The sequence below is a fragment of the Solanum verrucosum genome, unplaced genomic scaffold, assembly GCF_900185275.1.
Source record: "Solanum verrucosum unplaced genomic scaffold, falcon-dt-bn FXZP01000235.1, whole genome shotgun sequence".
In the NCBI taxonomy this organism is placed as follows: Eukaryota; Viridiplantae; Streptophyta; class Magnoliopsida; order Solanales; family Solanaceae; genus Solanum; species Solanum verrucosum.
Window position 1 is genome coordinate 154,555 of NW_026019948.1, and position 19,896 is coordinate 174,450.

The 19,896-nt window shown below is 31.8% G+C and overlaps 2 protein-coding genes across 2 annotated transcripts; both read left to right on the forward strand.

Moving 5' to 3' along the window:
- The first annotated feature begins 332 nt into the window (after window positions 1-332).
- LOC125813437 (probable protein phosphatase 2C 12) lies at window positions 333-5,990 on the forward strand. Its single transcript, XM_049492941.1, has 10 exons — window positions 333-531; window positions 885-1,197; window positions 2,220-2,391; window positions 3,370-3,523; window positions 3,610-3,673; window positions 3,869-3,976; window positions 4,580-4,705; window positions 4,803-5,041; window positions 5,129-5,331; window positions 5,416-5,990. Exons 2-10 carry the CDS (start codon window positions 1,000-1,002, stop codon window positions 5,436-5,438), a joined length of 1,287 nt encoding a protein of 428 aa, XP_049348898.1. The 5' UTR covers window positions 333-531; window positions 885-999; the 3' UTR covers window positions 5,439-5,990.
- Window positions 5,991-10,940: 4,950 nt separating this feature from the next.
- LOC125813501 (BRI1 kinase inhibitor 1-like) lies at window positions 10,941-12,224 on the forward strand. Its single transcript, XM_049492998.1, has one exon. It carries the CDS (start codon window positions 10,941-10,943, stop codon window positions 11,928-11,930), a length of 990 nt encoding a protein of 329 aa, XP_049348955.1. The 3' UTR covers window positions 11,931-12,224.
- The last annotated feature ends 7,672 nt before the right edge of the window (window positions 12,225-19,896 follow it).

Consider the following 19,896-nt stretch of genomic DNA (forward strand, 5'->3'; position numbering starts at 1 on the left):
ATTTACGATAGCGGATTTAAGTCATAAATGAAGCAAAAAGTAACTTAATAATTACTCACTCCATCACAATTTATATGATATTGTTTGATTGAATACATAATTTAAGAGATATAAGAAAATTTTATAATATCCAAAACTACTCTAAAATAATAAATTGTCTTTTTCTAACAAAAATAGTTTTCTTCTCCCGAAAGAGAAAAAGAGAAAAAGAAAACGCGCCAAGTTGCGCAATTTAGCAGAAAGGGCGTAGGATAAGGTAATTAACAGCTCATATATTCCAGCTTTTTATTTTATTTTATTTTAGTGTTAACGCCGAACCAAATAAGGGATGCGTTTCTCGGACATTGTCAGCACATGTTATTTACATCTAAATATGCAACAAAACAAATCACCATTTCTTCAAATCTATACACAAATAGCATCTTCTTCTTCTTTTTTCCAAAACCCAAAATCTTCAAACAAAAAATAACACCAAAAACTCCATTTTTTATGTGCAACATTGACAATAACATTTTTTTTTCGTGTTCAAAGGTAAATTAAAATTAAAACAGTATTGTATATGCACTACAATGGATTTTATTTTTTTTGCAGAATTTGAAATGTGGGGATCTGTGTTTCTCGATGATCCAAATTCTAAGATGTTTTGTTTTTTTTTTCTTCTCGTTTTTATCCGTGTAAAAATACATTTTATTTTTTGCTATTTATGAATTTGGAATGTGGGTTTTTTGATTTGTTAGTGAGAAGATCTTTGATTGTATTAGAAATGTTTTACTTTTTTGTATGAATGGAAGAAATTTAATTTTGTATGATCGTGTATTTGATTAGATTTTGTGTTTTTTTTTTAAAAAAAAGATGTATTGATTTGGGTGTTTTAATTTGTATAGGTAATTGTTGGATTTGCGTTGACTGATTGTGTTAACAGCCAATGAAAGAGGATTAGTTATATTTTGTTTGGAGAAGAAGATATAATTTTTTTGTGATTTGGAAAGGGACCAAATTATGTTGTCTAAGGGTGAACATCAGACGGTCCCATTATCTGTGTTGTTGAAGCGTGAATTGGCCAATGAGAAGATTGAAAGTCCGGAGCTTTCTCATGGTCAAGCTAGTCAGAGCAAAAAAGGCGAAGATTTTACGTTTGTCAAGACAGAATGCCAAAGAGTTTTGGGTGATGGAGTAGCTACATATTCTGTTTTTGGAGTAAGATTTTTCAGAAAAATGTTTCATTTATATGCTAATGTTGTAATTCCTGTTTGTATATGTCTATATATGTTTGATATTTGTTATTGTTGGATTATTAGATAGATTTATTGTTTGAGAAGGATAGTTTTGACTTTGTTGGATTGTGTAAGATGCAAGTCGAGAACTCTTTGTTTGTTCCGATTATCATTGACAAGGAACTGCTAACTCATTTGTTCAAATGCAACATCTAGTAAGTAGAGGTGTATATTGAGGTTGTTTCATTGCAAAAGTTTGATTGCCCCATTTGGTTACGCTATTTAGCGATGGAGATAAAAGTGGAACTTAAGGTGTGGGATGGTGTACTGATAGCTCTTGTGTGGGTTGTATGGAAGGAGAGAAATAGGAGAGGCGTTTGAAGGGATAGAAATATGATTTTGTAAATCTAAAGGAATAATCGTATATCTTTAGTTTCCTTTTTGTGCACCCATGAGGTCCTGGTGGTATAGGTGATTGAGTGTCCTCCGTAGAATCATGATTTTGCAGAGATTCTCTAGTTTTTGGTATTTGAAACTAGTTAATACGATATTATGTAGCAGTGATGCAACTCTGGTTACAGACTAACCTGCTGTTTGTTGTCTAGTATTGGATGTCTTTTGAATTTGGTCGACTTATTGAAGTATAATGACATCTCTGATTGTTCAATCTGTGCCATTGGTTATGTTTTTGACTTGTAGAATTTATAAGATATAGTTTCCATCTTTGCGTTTATAAATTGTTGGTCTTGCATCCTTCCGTAATCACATTGTTATATTTTCTACTCTATGCAGAATTAGCTTTTAAGTTTTGTCTTTTTCCTTTTCTCATTCTCATTTCTTCAACTTTAATGCTGTTTCCAAATAAAGAATTTCTGTGTTGAACACTACCTAACATCTCTGTTGACCTGGAATTTCTGTTTAAGATGTTAAATTTCAATAATCGCACTTACCATTTCCTTTCTTAAATAACGTCCGTCTAATAGTTGTGATCTCCCATCTTTGCAGTTATTTGATGGGCACAATGGGTCAGCGGCCGCTATATATTCTAAAGAAAATCTCTTGCAGAATGTCTTGAGTGCTATTCCTCCTGATCTTAGTAGAGATGAATGGGTTGCAGCACTGCCTAGAGCTTTGGTTGCAGGATTTGTCAAAACGGATAAAGATTTCCAAGAAAAAGGTATGAGTAGTGTTTCTTCATTAATTTCTGGAAACAAGATATTGCAATTTGGTGTGTATAACGAGAGCCAGTGAGTGAATTATATTCAAAGTGGAGAAGTAATTCCTGATGCCCCTGTTGACTTTTTGTTGTGAATTACCTGAACCCTAAGTTGCCCGGATCCTTCACTTTCGGTGTCGCGCCCATGGGTGTGGGTATGGGATACTTACTGGATTTGTTCAACCGGTTTTAGGTACTTTGGTCAAAATTGACGGATATATTCCGGGATAAATATAATGGTTTATGTAATCAAATCGTGAGCCAAGGTGAAATTGAAGAAAATGGAGTACCTTGTGTATAGAAATTTCTATATCAGTCCATTTCCTTATATCACCTTCTGGGAATCTCCTCTTGATCAATATTTTCTCCTCGGAATATTCCTCATAATGTCTCATAATTTAGACATATAACTCTATTTTTAGATATTTTGAATTATTTTCCGAATTCCCGCACCCGTATCCGTATCTATATCTGTATCCTTGAGTCTTAAAATTTGGATCGTGAAGGATCCGAGCTCTATATCCCACACCCAATTCTGAACAACTTAGCCTGAACTCATTGAAGGATGCAGAGAAAATGCTTTGACGTCCTTACATTATTATGCCATGAAATGTAGATAATCAAGGAAACCTTGTAATTTTGATTATGTGCTGGTATTAGGCCTGCTTGATCAAACATGGCACATAAGGCATGTGATATTCCATTTGTTGATGCAAGACTTGTTATTACTTCGGGGCTTCTGAATTTGTATTTGCTTCCGATGATATTATACATGTTTCCTTCAGCTCTTGGCCTCTTGCTATATGTTTTTTTCCCCTTCTGGCTTGGCTTCAAATATTAATATCTCCGGTATAGTTGACTTTTCTCAAAGAAGAAACAATCTAATTGTCTGCTACTATACTATGCATTTCCTGACATTGTATTGTGTTAAACTTGCAGCAAAAACCTCAGGGACAACAGTCACGTTTGTCATAATTGAAGGATGGGTTGTAACAGTTGCATCAGTTGGCGATTCTCGATGCATACTTGAATCTGCTGAAGGCGGAATTTATTATCTATCAGCCGATCATAGGCTTGATTGCAATGAAGAGGAGTAAGATTAATGCCTTTAGCCAATTAATTAGTATGCTTTCACCTCTTGCAGTAAGGTATTGATTGTTTTTGTTTTCAATTGAATAGGAGGGAACGTATAACAGCTTGTGGTGGAGAAGTTGGTCGGCTTAATGCTGGCGGCGGTACAGAGGTATGTTGGTGGTCTTGTTACATATGCTCTCTGGTTTTAAAACATTACTGCACCCTACCCCACCCCACCCCACACACATACATTCTTGTTGTCTTTTTCGTTTTCATTTCTCCAACTTCCTTCTTCGGGAAGAAGTTTCAGAAAGTGGGTTAGCTTTGTGCTTTATGTCTTACCAGTGATTTAAATTTATTTCAGATTGGTCCTTTGAGATGTTGGCCTGGTGGACTCTGCCTCTCGAGATCCATTGGAGATATGGATGTTGGCGAATATATAGTTCCTGTACCCTATGTGAAGCAAGTAAAGGTTGGTGTACCATGTGTTATGCTTTGCTTTTATGTGCTTGATCTCATTGCTCTTCATTTCCCTTGTGTATCTGCAACGACGTGTAGCTCAAGTTAACTTGAAAAGACTCTACTTCTTCCCTGTATTCTATAGTGATTGTCAAATTTGGGATATGGATATTGGATAGTATAGTTTGACTTGAGGTTTTACTCTAAAGCATTTAATATTTCTTGATTGAATGTCAATAAATATTGTGCTTGACGGTGAGGTGGACTCTAGTCAGGATTGCTCTTTTTCTTTAGTTTTCCCCTTAAATGATTTCCATAGTGTAGTGGTTTTGCAATTATTTTATTTTTTTGTTGCTTTGGATGCTTGTTTGACGATACACAATTACCATAAGCCTTTTAATCCAGTCTTGATTGGTGCAAATATTGGGGGAGAAAGTGTATTGGTTCCTGATTTAGTTTGTCTGTCCCTGAAATCTTTTTTCGTATGTTTGCGTTGAATTATAAAGTCAGAAAATTACCATCATTAGGTTGGCATCAATGAGATCATCCCTTTTCAAGAACCCAATGTGATTGAATATCATATCTGTTCTAAAAAATTCTAAATATTTGTCAACAGCTAACACCAGCTGGTGGAAGGCTAGTAATAGCAAGTGACGGCGTCTGGGATGCTTTGTCTGCTGAATCGGCTATTGAATGTAGTCGTGGAATGCCTGCAGATGCTGCAGCTTCTCAAATTGTTAAAGTATGATCATTACGTGATATCTTATTGATTTATTATGATATTATTTCCTTGATTAATTTTGCTTCTATCTAGTCTTAACTCTTCCTCCAATTTGCAGGACGCCGTACAGCCAAAAGGGATTCGAGATGATACAACCTGTATTGTGGTCGATATACAGCTCCCAGAAAAATCAAATCCTCCTCCGCCACCACCACCCAAAAGGTCAGGAAAAGGAGTATTCAAGTCTATGTTTCGCAAGAAGACTTCCGAGTCATCTTCTAATATTCAGAAAGATTTTTGTGAACCGGATGTTGTGGAAGAACTATTTGAGGAAGGATCCGCATCACTTTCAGACAGGTTTTGTCTCATGCTAAGTGTGTCCCATTTCAGTTATTGCAATGTCTTAGATCTCGTGTTATATTTGCTTTCTTCCCATAATTGCAGGTTAGACGCAAAATATCCAGTCTGCAACATGTTTAAGTTATTCATATGTGCCGTCTGTCAAGTAGAGATAAAGCCCGGACAAGGTGTTTCAATACATGCTGGCTCCTCAAATACAAGAAGTTCACGGCCATGGGACGGCCCTTTCCTTTGCTCAAGCTGCCAAGAGAAGAAAGAAGCTATGGAAGGGCGGAGACCTTTTGGAGGTCAGTTGCCTCACTCTCTGTAGCCACGTTGCACTCATTTGCCTTGAAATATATCGATAACCCTTACTTTACTATTTGCTGCAGATGGAAGATACAGTAGTGAGTGACTAGTTAAGCAAATATGCATACTAACAACTGCTTCATAGACTATTTACAATTGGGAGGTATGCCATCGTTGTCCCAATGGTTCTTTCTGTTTCAGTAAACAAAGAACGTGAAATGGCTTCTGTGACTTGTGAAATACATGCATTAGTGCTTCTAGTTTGCCTCCTCTAGCTCAGAAATTGGAGCTCTGAACTGCATAGTACATAGTTGGGCCATTTCTAAAAAAAAGGTTCACATTTGGAATATGTTTAAGGATATCTTAATTCAAGGCCTTATTAAAGCACATCAGAGATAATATCTATGATTATGTTCAAATGTACACTAAAATAGTGAATTAATGGCGTGACAACGATCGCCATTTTTTCGTTGTAACATCATTAGTTAGTAAAGTTTGATTAGGGATTCTTTTGAGTCTTGTTTTTGTTTTCCTCTTTGCCCTCCTCTACCAGGAGAAACTTGCTGATCATCTTCTTATTAAATTAATTCTTATATTATACATTAATCACTCCCTTCTCAAGCAAGAAGTGCAAGCATTGGAAACTGGCACGTATTTCGTATATTTGGCTTATTTTTACTGTATTTCATATGACGATGATATGAAATGAACTTAAATGAAGAAGTGTGGGTTCATATGGACGTTGTTTTCGATATTTGTCTGATTGATTTATCATATTAATGTTGAAAGTATCAATATACAGCATATCCTTGGATTCTTTTGCCGACTTTTATTTTAAAATTTCTGGAATTTTACACAAAATTTTAGGCATGTAAATGTAAATTCTGGACTTGCAATGATGTGACAATGTACCAAAAAATTGGAGTATTGGAAAGCAACAACACAAATGAGATCTTCTTGGTCTGGAATTGTTCTTTCCTTTGTCAAATCACATTCTCTCATCTGAAAAAACCAGAAAAAAATTATTTGTGAATTCTTTGTGAGGAGCCATCAATATTTGCTATAGTGTACACTCTCCTATCATATACTATACAAAACAATGATAGGACATAATTAAGTTGATAAAAATGTCCTCTTTCTAGCGGATTAAACCTTAACATGGAGACATATGATTCTTTATTTATCTTGTGTTGGACCGTATATTGTGTTGTCTACTGTCCTATCTAGGCATTGGATTTGCTATGTATGGACCAGAGGAGGATGTAACTAATAACCAACAGGTTCAGCTGCACTTGGTATTTTTAGCGTTGAACTTAAATATGTGTGTTTGTGGAAACACACTTAAAAGAGCCTTCAATTCTAGATTTGTCAAGTTTAAATTCTGAATCGGCACTTTAGGAAAGGACATATAGAAACAAACATGGTATAAAACAAAGAGTTGATGGTCAAAGCACAAATAATATCCTTAGTGGAAAAACTTTTTTTTCTTGCTTTGCCCACTAAGCAACTTGAAACTTACATGCCCTTCTTCTTTTTTTTCCCTTTCTCAATAGACACTATGAATTATAGGATGGCTAGACAAGAAACAAGCAAACATCTCTTATCTTTAGCTTAGAATAAATGAGTGTATGATGAATAATTATATTATATACATAAAATATGAGTGGTGTTTAATTTTGGTGGAGAAAAAGAGTATGGCCACTCAAATAATGGCTCTATGATTGAGATGTTGACCTTAACTAAGTAGCCAAAATTCTTCTTGTGGTCTAACCATGTTCTCCAAAATGGACCACTTGGTACACGTGTGTTTGGCCCCACCAACCCCCCACCCCCAACTCCAACCCTTACCTAATTGTTATTTTTTTTTTCACTTGGAGTCCGCATTGGAGTTTCGACTAAATTTGGATCGACATTGTATGATCTATTTGGGTGACACTCCCAATGATATTTTCCAAGGCTGATCCTGAGTCCTCTGATTAAGAGTGAAACAGTTTCACCGCATCACAACTCATGTTTCTAGAACTCTCTTACTACAACTTTCCTATGTTCTTTTTGGTCTTTCCTAACTCCCAACTTTAATTTTAATGCACTTTACTTTTATTTCAACTGCTATCTTTTAAACACTTTGTACCATATTATGCTCCACTTATCTTTTCATATAAAGCATTTACCTTCTTTAGAAAGAATCAATGAGATTTATGGAGTAGTTATTTTGGTATTAAATGAGGTTTTTTTTTGGTTGATTTATGCAAATGTTACTTTATTAAGTTATCATTTAAATTTTATCATATTTTTAGAGGTATGACAAATATAGTCCTTGGGAAATTATACTTTTGAACATCGTTATACTTAGAATTAATTTTAATTCATATATTATTCAACTTCACAGACAAACATTAGATTGTCGTTTGTTGTTTAGCTATAACTTACAAAATGTTAGATCATGGTCTAATCGTCTTAATGTTATTCCATAAGATTTTCAGTTTGTTCAAAATGAATATTTAGATCAAGATCTGAAAGGTTCATAAGTTATAAAAAGATGGTTATTAACTAAATAATTGTCTAACAACAAAAAGACCATTGACGCTGATTTTTTCTCTCTCTATTTATTTAACTGTCAACCCTTAACTACTATGAGTAACTCGAATTCACATCAGACAAATCAATTTAAAGGGATCAACCCTTTCTATTGAAGCATTTACGAGACTCAAATCTGAGACATTTGGTTGATTATCGGAAAAAAAAGATGCTAGTGGACACAACATATGGGGCCAATAAGATGAGGCATAACATGCAACCCTTACGTGCATTAACTATATGGTGTTTTGTTCAATTCGTCTAGATAGATTGAACCTTTTGAAGTATCCATTAATATTAGCAACACATTTTTCTTTTTTTCTTTTTTTGTTTGTTAGGCAAAATTTCAAGTTGAAAGGTGAACCAAGAAGCTCTAAAAAGTCACAGATTTAAATGTCATTCGAGTTGTCTTTTGAAAATAGATTATGACATTTTTGGTAGGGACATTAAATATGAATAAATCATTTGCATTTAATATTATTGATTGGCATTACTGAGACAAAATATCTACTCGTATCTAAATTTGTACATAGAATAAGTGTACGTACTATACATATAGAGAGTGACTTATAATTATAATAATAATATTCAATAAATGCCACCTAACTTGTCTATCATTATATTGATATTGAATCCTTTCACGGGTTCTCACCATTTTATTTTTCCCAACAATCTTGCAAAAGATTTTTATTATTATTAATTACATTCAGTTTGAATGGTACTAGTCGTATATTTGTAGTTTTTTTCTTTTTTATCTATCGTTATGTATTGTTTAGACTGCTTCGATTACTACTCTATTTTCTTGTTGTTATTGCTTCTTTTGTCGACTGTACATTGTTTTTCTTATTTAGTTGTTATGTTTTCTTCTTCTTTCACTTGGGTTTGATATACTTGAGCCGAAAGTCATTTGGAAACAACTTCTTTACCTCCACAAGGCAGTAGTAAGGTTTGTGTACACTCTAACCTCTGCAGATCCGCCCCATTTAGCGGGATTTCACTGGGTATATTGTTATCGTATCATTTTTCGTCGTTACATAATCTCACACATCAACAATTTGAGTAATAAATCTACGAGAGAAATAGGATATGAGATAGAAATATTATAAAAAGATAGGATAAAAAATAAAATAAAACTATTAAATAATAATATGAGATAAAATGAGAGAAAATATTAAAATAACGATGCAATCACAAATCAAACTTCAGACACGGGATTGTTAAGTCAAACTTTAGCAAAAAAAAATGTCTGAAATTTGGATTAATCAGGCCAAACTTAGATAAAAATGATTGAAGTTAGCTTGAAGAAGCAAATATCAAATGATTAAATACGTATTACACATGCAAATCAAATGATGGTCCCAAAATAAACTATTATGTACACTTGTCCCAATAAACTTGTGTATTGTACAGTAGATATGTTTTCGTATCACATTAAAATAGAGTTAATTTGCATTAAAATAAAGTGATGCTGGTGACAGGAGAGAAGATTTGGTACCTATAGTCTAAAAGGGGTTATATTATTAACAAATAAAAATGTTATTCCCCAGCCATTTGCGTGCAGAAAAAAGACATTAAAGTTGAAATTACCTAAGTGCAACATACAAATATCATCTGTTTGATTTGATCTAATCAAAGATTCTTCTTGAAAAAGGTGCACTCCATTTCGAGCTATGAATATAAAAAAAATTATGTTAGAAATATTAACATCAAATAAGTCATGCAATGCACCATTCAGATTTAATTGAAATTTCAATTGAACTCCAAATATGGAGAGAAATCATCAACAAAAAAGGTGCACTCCATTTCAGCATGAATTCTCACATACCTATATGTGACAAAGTATTACAAAATCAAGCCCCAAAAATAGATACTCTTGGTAACAATTTTTACTGAGGTGCAATCAGAATTTTAAGTTGATATGTTACTAATATAAATAATCGTTAATTCAATTAATTAAATTTTAAAATATATATTCATAAATGTATAATCCATGTTATAATAACTATATGAAATCAACGAGAAAATCTATGCAGGATTATTTTATGCAGACTAAAAAATGAAATAACTAATACTATATGAATAATCCATCTTGCATAACTAATATTATAATTGAGGGGTAGTTCAGCTAGTAAAGGCCTGAGGACAAAGTCCTTCAGGTCGCCAGTTCGAGCCCCAGCAGGGCCACTGGAGGCATTACATACCGGCCGCGTCTCCAGGGCCCCGTGGAACTAACCGTGGTGCACCCGCCTTGAAACAGCGGGACCCAGTAGGTACAGCTAGTCGGGTTCGCAAAGCGACACCCGGAAACCACGGTTAAAAATAAAAATAAAAAATACCTATATAAAGTGATACATAAATTTCCTCATTACTAGTTCTAATATTATAATATCTACCTAACTTTTACCGTCTATCAAACGATCCCTCAATGCATACCAAATAAAATATATTACACATATATAGTTTGTGTTAAGACAAGTAGTACATTTACACTATCCATCCCATGACTAGTACTAGTAGAAGACAGTACATTTATACATTAAAAATAGGGTAGTAGTATGTTTTTTTGCCTATGGATTTTGGCCCCCCAAAATAAAACTGCTATAAAAACCTTGGATTTTGTTCTGTCAGTGTACTTTTCCTGAAATTAGCACCTTATACCTGCTCATATATATATGTATATAAAATAAAAATATATATATACCCCACTTCAATTAGCCCAAAAAAAAAAAATCAATCTCCTTCTCATATCCACCATAAAAAGTAAAATAATACAGATTGATGCACATAACATTTCGCGTTTCACAAATTCGAGAAAGGGCCACCACATCCCCATCAAAAGCTCATCACTATAATTGCCACACAACAGACATTTTAGCCTACAAACTCTTCTTTCTTCACATATAACCTTATCTTTTTTTTTTCTTTCTTCAAACAAAGAACATCAAATCTTGAAGAAAAATAAAAACACCCAATATTAGATCTTAGTATAAATTTTATTTTATTACTTTCTTTTAACATTTTTTTTAAAGTCATGGATAATATGAGAGTTGGAGAACAAGAATTGAAGCAGAGCAATAAAGAAAACCAGAAAACAGAGCCACCACAGTCCGGCGGTGTTGCTGCGGTGTCACCACCGTCAGCTTCATCATCTCCGGCGCATGAGTTCTCCTTCACAATTTCACTTCACCCAACAAATTCCACAAAAGCCCTTGAAAGTAAAACCAAACAAAATCTGAATCCGAAATTGAACCCGAACCCGAATCAGAACCCATCCGCCATTGATTTAACTCCAGCTGATGAAATTTTCTTCCATGGCCATTTACTTCCTCTTCATCTTCTTTCCCATCTTCCTGTTTCGCCTCGCTCTTCAACAAATTCCATTGACAGTTCAATCCCCATTAGTAAATCAGAACAAAAAATCCAAAAATCCATTAAACAGTTAGATGATGATGATGATGATAATTCTTATTATGATTTAAACCATAGTTTTCATCATCATCCCGAAACAACAAATTCATTTAACATACCCAAAGATCAGAAACCCAAATCCAAATCTTTTTCCATATTTGGATTACCCAAACGAAAAAAAGGCGAAAAGGATGAGAAAGAAAAACAGAGGAAGCTGAAATTCGATGTAAGTCAAGTTTTGAAAAGGTATATGAGAATGGTGAGACCATTTTTATCATTTGGAAGCAGAAAAAATATGCAATTTCATAGACAAAGTTATTCATACTCTGGGAATTTGAGTTTTCGAGGAAAGAATACTAGTAATAGTAATAATAATAGTAGTAAAGGAATAAAAAGAGGTGCATATTCAGCTCCAGTTTCTATGAAGAATTCACCAACAAATAGTGGATTACTTGTAGCAACACCTGGAGGTAATTATGGTAATTCATCATCTTCTTCAAGTAGTGATAGTACTATGGAAGAATTACAATCTGCTATTCAAGCTGCAATTGCTCATTGCAAGAAATCTAGTTCTTCAATGGAAGACAAGAAAATCAAGATTTCATCATCATGAAGTAAAAAGGGCATATCGGTACACTACAGCTCCCGCTATGTGCGGGATTTAGGAAAGTATTGAACCAAAAGGGTCTATCGGCATTTCTGCAAGAGGTTATTTTCATGGTTTGAACCTGCAACCTCCTGATCACGTGAATTTGATCATTTTTATCCTCTTTGGTACTACTTGTTTATTTCTAGCATAGTTAAATTTTTATTTTTAATCCTTTGTGTATCATAAATTCATAATCATGAAGTATATTTGTAAGTATTTTTTTTTACTACATGAGCTTAAAAGCATGGATTGGCAGGGCATTGGACAACCTTGTAGAGTTGATTTTTTTCATGTGAACTTTTCTTCTACATTGTGTGTCAGTGCACAGAAGTTAAACTCTTTTTATGAAATCGACATCGTAATTGGTTATCAATTTTCATTGCTTTCAAATGTTGATAGAGATCAATTAGGCCATTGAAAGAACAATACAAGTCTCTTGATTTGAATATAAGAGAAAATTCCCCAATTTTACTGCTATGTTATTTCGATTACTTTTTTTTCATTCATGCTTTGATTATGTTTCTTTTAAGCGGAGAGCTTTGATATGATTTGCGTACATCATATCCTCTTCAGATCGAATTTATGAAGTTATATTGAATACGTTATTGTTGTTTAATTTATCAAATGCCAAGAAAATGACCTGGTTTGAACTTTGAAAGATTATCATTATGAAAAAACAAAAAAATGAATCTTGATATTTTTATTAATCTTTATTGTTTCTTCTTTCTTGCATACTTAAAATTGATGTCCTGGTTAGAGTGTCATTTTGTTTTTTCCTTCAAACGTTGATTAGAGTCAATTTAGCTATTAAAATAATAGCATTGGTCTAATGTTTTGAAAAAAATGAAGTATTCAAAGATTGTTAAATTAGTTGTCAATATCAACTGTCAATCATCTAGGTAAAATTCAGATTACTCCTCGATAAAATATGAATTTAATATCTATACACCGAATTATTTTACATGATCTACTAATGTGGAAATCAACGTTTGCAACTCAATTTTTGGGCCATAAATGTTTGAACTTGAACAAGAAAATCATATAAATTAATGATTAAAATGACTAATATAGCAGTTATGTTTAGGCACTTTTTATCCTAGTTCAAATAATTATGACTACTTTCTATAGTAGACCCTACCCCCCCCCCCCCCCCCCCCCATAAAAAAACTAAATTAGAGAAGGAAGGACAATGTCTATATCGCGATGTTCTTTCTACGAACAAGGTAGTTCCATCTTTATTTATTAGGAAAACACCGAAAGCAAATAAGATTGGAACTCCTTTTATTATGGTCAATCTAGTGGTAGCAGAAATGCCGGCCACCTCCAATGTAATGATGTATAATATTGAATAAATAAATCATTGTTCTAACTTCTAACCCAAAAAAAAGAAGAAAAAAGAAGGGACCATTGAGGTTGTCTAAGAGTAATAATGTAACACAAAATACATAGCATGTGTAACATGTTGCTTTCAATGTGTTCATGCACAACTCAACTTTTAAATTTTTGTTAAGTCCATTCTTCTTTTTGGTCTTTGACAACTCTTCTTAATGGTGACTACCAAGTCCTAAAATCCTTGTGCTTTTTTTAGTCTCTCTTCCTTTTCGAATCTTTCTATCTCTTTCATTCATCTCATCCATAATCCTAATCATTTTAACATAAAAATTTGTGTGGCTCAAAAAGATTCGATGAAGTGATGATAATTTGTGGAAATTCGTTTTGATAACAGATGAGAATCAAATTCAAAATTTCTAAGTTTTATATGCTTTTATTTATATCATTAGGTCCTCAACAAGCGTTACATGTTGACATTATCATTGGATAATGGTTAATAGTGGTGGATCTAGAACACAACTTATGAGTAGGGAACCTAGCTAGGAGCTTCTTCGCAGATTATATATATATGTGTACAGGGGCAGACCTACATGGGTGCTAGGGATTCACCTCAACAAAAAATTACACGGTATAAGGTAAATTTTCTGTATTAACGTAGATATATTAATTTTGAACCCCTCACAAACAAGAAGCAAGTGTGGTGTAGTGGTTGATCTCCTTAAAAATTGACTCTTGCAATCAAGGTTCAAATCCCATTGTGAACTTTATATTTTTAGCAAATGATTTTTCAGGTCTCTTGTAATGGAAGTAACTTTTTGTGTCTATAAACTATATAGTACTACTTTCTTGGAATTGTGAATTGTTGGCTTATTCACACGTATATGCTTTTTATTATTTTTTGAATCCCCTAAATAAAAATCTTGGATCCACTGTATGTGTATATAGTATATAGAAACAACAAAATATTATTGTAAATGCAATTATTATTACTATATATCAATTTGAAATTACTATAGGAAATCATAATTTTTCAATCTTGAATTCACCCCATATCATGGATAATTCTAGTTTTCTTTGTATTGGGACCTGATTTTGACAGAACATGCAAAAGATGAGATTGTTTGACAAACATTCATTCTTCTTATCTTTCATTACCTTTCGCAAAATACTTAGTTTACTAGAATTTTTAAAGGTATAACAAAAAACATATTTGAAGTTCTACTTGAACTATTACAACACACCCCAACTTTCAATTGTTCTCTTTTCCTACCTTTCGATGTATATTTGACCATTATGATTTACTAGGATTCCTTTATCTTTCATTAAAATTTGCTAATACTAATTAGTTGACCAGGTTTTTAAAGGTGTAACCAAAATATACCCTATATATATGTTTTCCCAAGAGTAACTGAGGAGTTGTATTTATATTGTTGTAAGTTACAAAATAGGAACGTTTTATATATCAGAGACAAAGTCAGCATTTAAAGTTTATATATTCAAAATTTTGATTCTTTTAAATTATTTGTTCTAAAGTAATAATTTATACATATTTAATTGAACCTAAACCACTAAATCCAACCGATTCATAAGTTATACTCCAACTCCACCCCTAAATACCACTTCTTCTTCTTTGTGAGTTGTGAGTTGTGACCATTAGCTCGAAGCTAAGTATCAAACTTGCTCACATTGCTGCCTTATATGTGAAAGCGTATCGTCTAAGATTTATATTTGATTAGTTCAATATTCGTAACACCGAATATATATGTTGATATAGTAGATCTAAAAGGCAGAAGACAATAAGAAGAGTTTTTTTTTCTTGTCAAAACAATGTTAAAAGGTTTGAAAAGTAAAGGCACTATTTAGGACCAATATATTCAGTGGGTCACATGAGTTGATGTTTATGGAATTTTATTTCTTTTATCAAAGTACAACAATAATGTTTTAATGTGGTACTTTGGTCCAGTTTCACATCCCAACAACTACTTTTTCTTTGTTAATTTGAACTCTCCAGCCCTCATGATAATAATGATGATTTTGAACTCAAACTATCATCATTAGAATGATTTGCTACTCATGAGGAACTGATTAGTGAAACAAGAAAACAATTATCATTAACAATCATCACATAATATCCATTTAGAATTATTGTTTTTCTTTCTTCCAAAAATAAGATAGAATAATAAGAACAATGATTATGCCCTAATTTTTGAGTAAGTTGTGGTCGGTTTTATGATTTTTTCACTACATACATAATTTCATTTAATAGTATTTTTGGTTGTCCCCTGCTCATTCTAATTAACAGGACATTTTATTCCATTGATATCTTTCGTGGAAAGAAGGGAAAAACAGCTTAACAATTTCTTATATACATTCTTACTAGTTCAACGTGAAAATAGAAAGAGAGAGTTGTGCCTAAGACAACATGATCGCATAAATAGTTAGTTCTAAATAAATTGTACGAGAAAAAAATATGTCCGATTAATATTATTTTTGTTGTTTTGAAGTACTCTTTGAAAGGTTTGCAAAGTAAATATTTTACAAAAATTATTTAAACAAATGGTTAAAGCGTGCTATTTAAAGAAAAAATAAATTAATTGACCTATATTTATTTATTTTGATTAATTAATTTAAAATATAGCATAAGACATGCCGATCTTGTCATCAACAATCATTTAACCGTAATTATATTGTGAAAAGCTCCAAATAATAATAATTCAGAATGGTCCACTTATTTTCACAAGTTAGTGATTTAAATCACCTCTTCCTTTTCCAAGAAGTTAACACTACCATATCATTTGACACTCAAATAAAACTGAAAAGACATAATAATAATAATACAATAGAACTCCATTGCTAAGAAAGTAATTAGCAAATTCACACTACACTAAACTTATCACTAAAGGTAGATTCTTTTACTAAGGGGTCGTTTGGTAGGAAGTATTAAGAGAAATAATCCATGTATTATGTATGGTACTATTTAGTATTATGTTTGGTAGAATTTTAGGCTTATGTATAACTAATCCATGTATTAGTTATACATCTTACATGGTATTATAGGATGTATTACAATACCTCTCATTTGGAGGTATTAGTAATACATTGGATATAATATCATGGGATAAGTCTATGTAAAGACAAAAATATCCCTCAAATCATTTTGATTATTTTCGTGATTTTTTTTTTATATTTGTACTAGTTAATTTATTTAAATAAATTAGCTCATAAAATATTTAGAGAAAGTTGTTTGTTACTAAAGAAATCCAATACAAATCAATGCAATGTTTTGAAATTTGATTGTTTAACATTTACTAATTAAAAAGATAAATATAACACCACATGACGTTTGTGATCTTAATTGAATGTATTATTAAATCTATGAAAAAATAAAAATATCCCTCAAATTATTTTCATTATTTTGTTTATTTTATATATATATATTTCAAAAAGTTGAGGTATTTGATTAAAATTTTATGAAGAAAATGACATTAAACATTGAAGAGTAATATGCCACTCGAGTCTGTATCATCCAACAACTCTCTGCAAAATAACCATATGTGTAGAATTGATTATGAACTTCTAAATTAACTAAAATATACTTTATTGGCGAGAACATATCTAATAATCACCTAAAGATCCTCCCCACTAACATCTTTAAAAGCCACGTATGTATTTATTAAGATGACAATTATTTATCTTCAAATAATTCAAGTGAAAAAATTGCAAACATGACAACAAAAGTGTTCTTCTCCTATCTAGTTATGCAAACATGACAACAAAAGTGTTCTTCTCCTATCTAGTTAGAAGGTCATTTAAAAAAAATATTATTTGGTAATTATCTACCTTGACCCAATTTTATAATAAATCAAGGGTATAATTGAAAAGAATTTTTTTTATAGAGTTTTAGTCCAAACACAAGATGAGGTGAGAAACAATGAACCAAACACTTGATAAAAATAAACTCTGCGTTACTAATCCCTGCTCTATTAATCCCTGCATTACTAATCTCTGCGTTACTAATCCTTGCGTTATTAAGTTTTGTACCAAACGACCCAATGCATTAACATCTTGTAGATGGTAACTTAGCGTTATTCAGGTTATAATATAAGTGCAAATATCATGATATAGAAGTACTCTTGCGGTGTTCCAATTTATGTTTAACAAGAGTTAATTTGATTTAATTTTAAAATTAATTCAACTCAAAATTTTTGCAAAAAATACTACTCCACTATAAGTTACACTTAATTTTAAAAGAAAAATGTATACTCCTAGTTGAAAATTGTAGTCCAAAATTTCTTTGAGTACTCTTGGGAAGGGAAAAGGTGATGCATTAACAAAAGCTTATGGTTTAGTGGAACCTTTGCTCAATAATATTCCTTAATATCGAAGCAAGGCATTGACCCAATTGTAATTTACTTCTTTGGTCCCTAATTACTTGTTCACTTTTGATATGACACATCTATTAAGAAAACAATTAATGACCTAGTAAGTTTACCATTTTACCTCTATTAATTATGAAATTGATGAATTAAAAACTTAAGATTTTCAAAAAATTATACTTTTTTCAAAGTAATTAATGAGGATATAATCGATAATTTTTTTTTTATCCTTTCTTGATTTATCAAAATAAACAAGTAATTAGGGATTAATAAAAAAGAGTGAACAAATAATTAGAGATAGAGGAGTACTTGACAATTAACATGTTTTACATCAGTAGTTGAAAATTCTGAGCAACCAACAGACAAGATCTAAGTGTAATAAGTCGGCCTTAACTTTATTTTACCTGTCATGCTTTTCTTTTACACGACTTTATAAAAAAAAATTTAACTAAAAATAAAATTTGACTAACTAAATTGACATTTTCTATTTTTAATCTCAATTATTTAATACTATTCTCTTTTTACTTGAATAAAGGTAAAAAAAACTAATAGTACCTGGTGCATAAAACATTCCACGTTAACAAGATAGTCCAAAAAAGGATCATATCTCAAGAGATGTGACCTAAATAACTATTATAAACCAGTTATTACTAGTAAGCACGACAATTAAAATAAATGGTGGCATGCATGAGTATATTATTGTATATATATCATATTCTTTGGGACAAAAGAAAAACGAAAAGCAAATCCATTTCTGAAAATTAAATTGCCTCATTAATCATTTCCCAAAATCTTTTTCTTTCTTTTTGACTGAGGACCACATTTTTTGATCAGATATATCATATCATATCATATCATAGAGAAGTTAGATCCAATGCATTGAAACTAATAACATGTATAAAAGCTTTAGTTTAGAATTCCAAAGATTATTAAATGGAAAAAGAAAAAGGAAAAAAAAAGAAGATATACTTAAATGGGCTCGATGAAGATTTTTTTTTTCTTCTTTCTCGTGATTGGAAAAACGTGCAAGCATATACTTGATTTATGTTCAGTCTTTTTCTTCTAACTTTTTCAACTGAATAAATGATAAAAAGTGAATAAAAAGAAAAATAGTAGAGAAACCTAATAATTAATTAATACTAGTGTCACTCTCCATTACTTTTTTCCATCTCCATAAATATATCTCATATTTTTTACACTAATCCGTATCCAAAGTTTGGAAAATGTACATAATATATTATTAGTATGTATAACTTGAATAATATTTATACATATACGGAATCCAAATTTTTACTAGTCAAAATATAAAGAAGTAAATTCATAAAAAATCCAACGAGTATATATATGTAATACTTTTACCTATCTACACAACTTTATTTTTCGAGGACGGGACACCCCTCAAGTACATGTGGCTCCACTTATTATTGATCTATTGTACAGCTGAAATAATATGTATACATATTAATGTATATTAATATTTATAACATCCATTATGGTAGTATATATTTTCACATTTATTTCATTTGTTTTTATTAGTTTCTTTATAATTCTACATTCCTTCGTATTCACCTAACAAATTTGTGTAGATTTATTTGCATTGATATCCATTGGTTCACGCGTATTCATTCACTTCAGAAAGTATTATACATCAGTTTGCAATAGTATATATTGATCTGTATACGCATATTCTCTTATGGAATTTTTTTCAAAATGTCGATATTATACATCTTTTTCTACTGGGCTTCAGATGTTGATGTTCTATTTACTGGGCTGCAGTGGATATCCAGCCCAACTTGTACAAGCTTAAATACCAACACAAATTTGGGCTATTTAGAAGCTTCAACTTATCTCGGCCCATTTGAAAGCCCATAGTTTATACGGTTCTCGTTAAAAATCAGGAAACTATGCTCGATCTCGAAAATGAATGATCTTGAAGTTTGACTCTCGTTTGTTCTATGAGCAAAACTTACTGTGAATTTGGGAGTAAAAGTTGTTTGATAAAAAATAAAAAATAAAGTTTTTCTCGACAACCATGAACAACGTATTATCATTTATCCAAAATCAAAAGGACGGAGAGGAGGAAAGAAAAAATTTCGCCTTATTTCTTCTAATATTGGATCTATATTTATATAACTTTAAAAATCACTCTTACAAAGGGACCTCGTGTGATTTATTTTTTACAAATTGAATGTAAAATAGATTTAAAAAAATTAAAGTCAAAC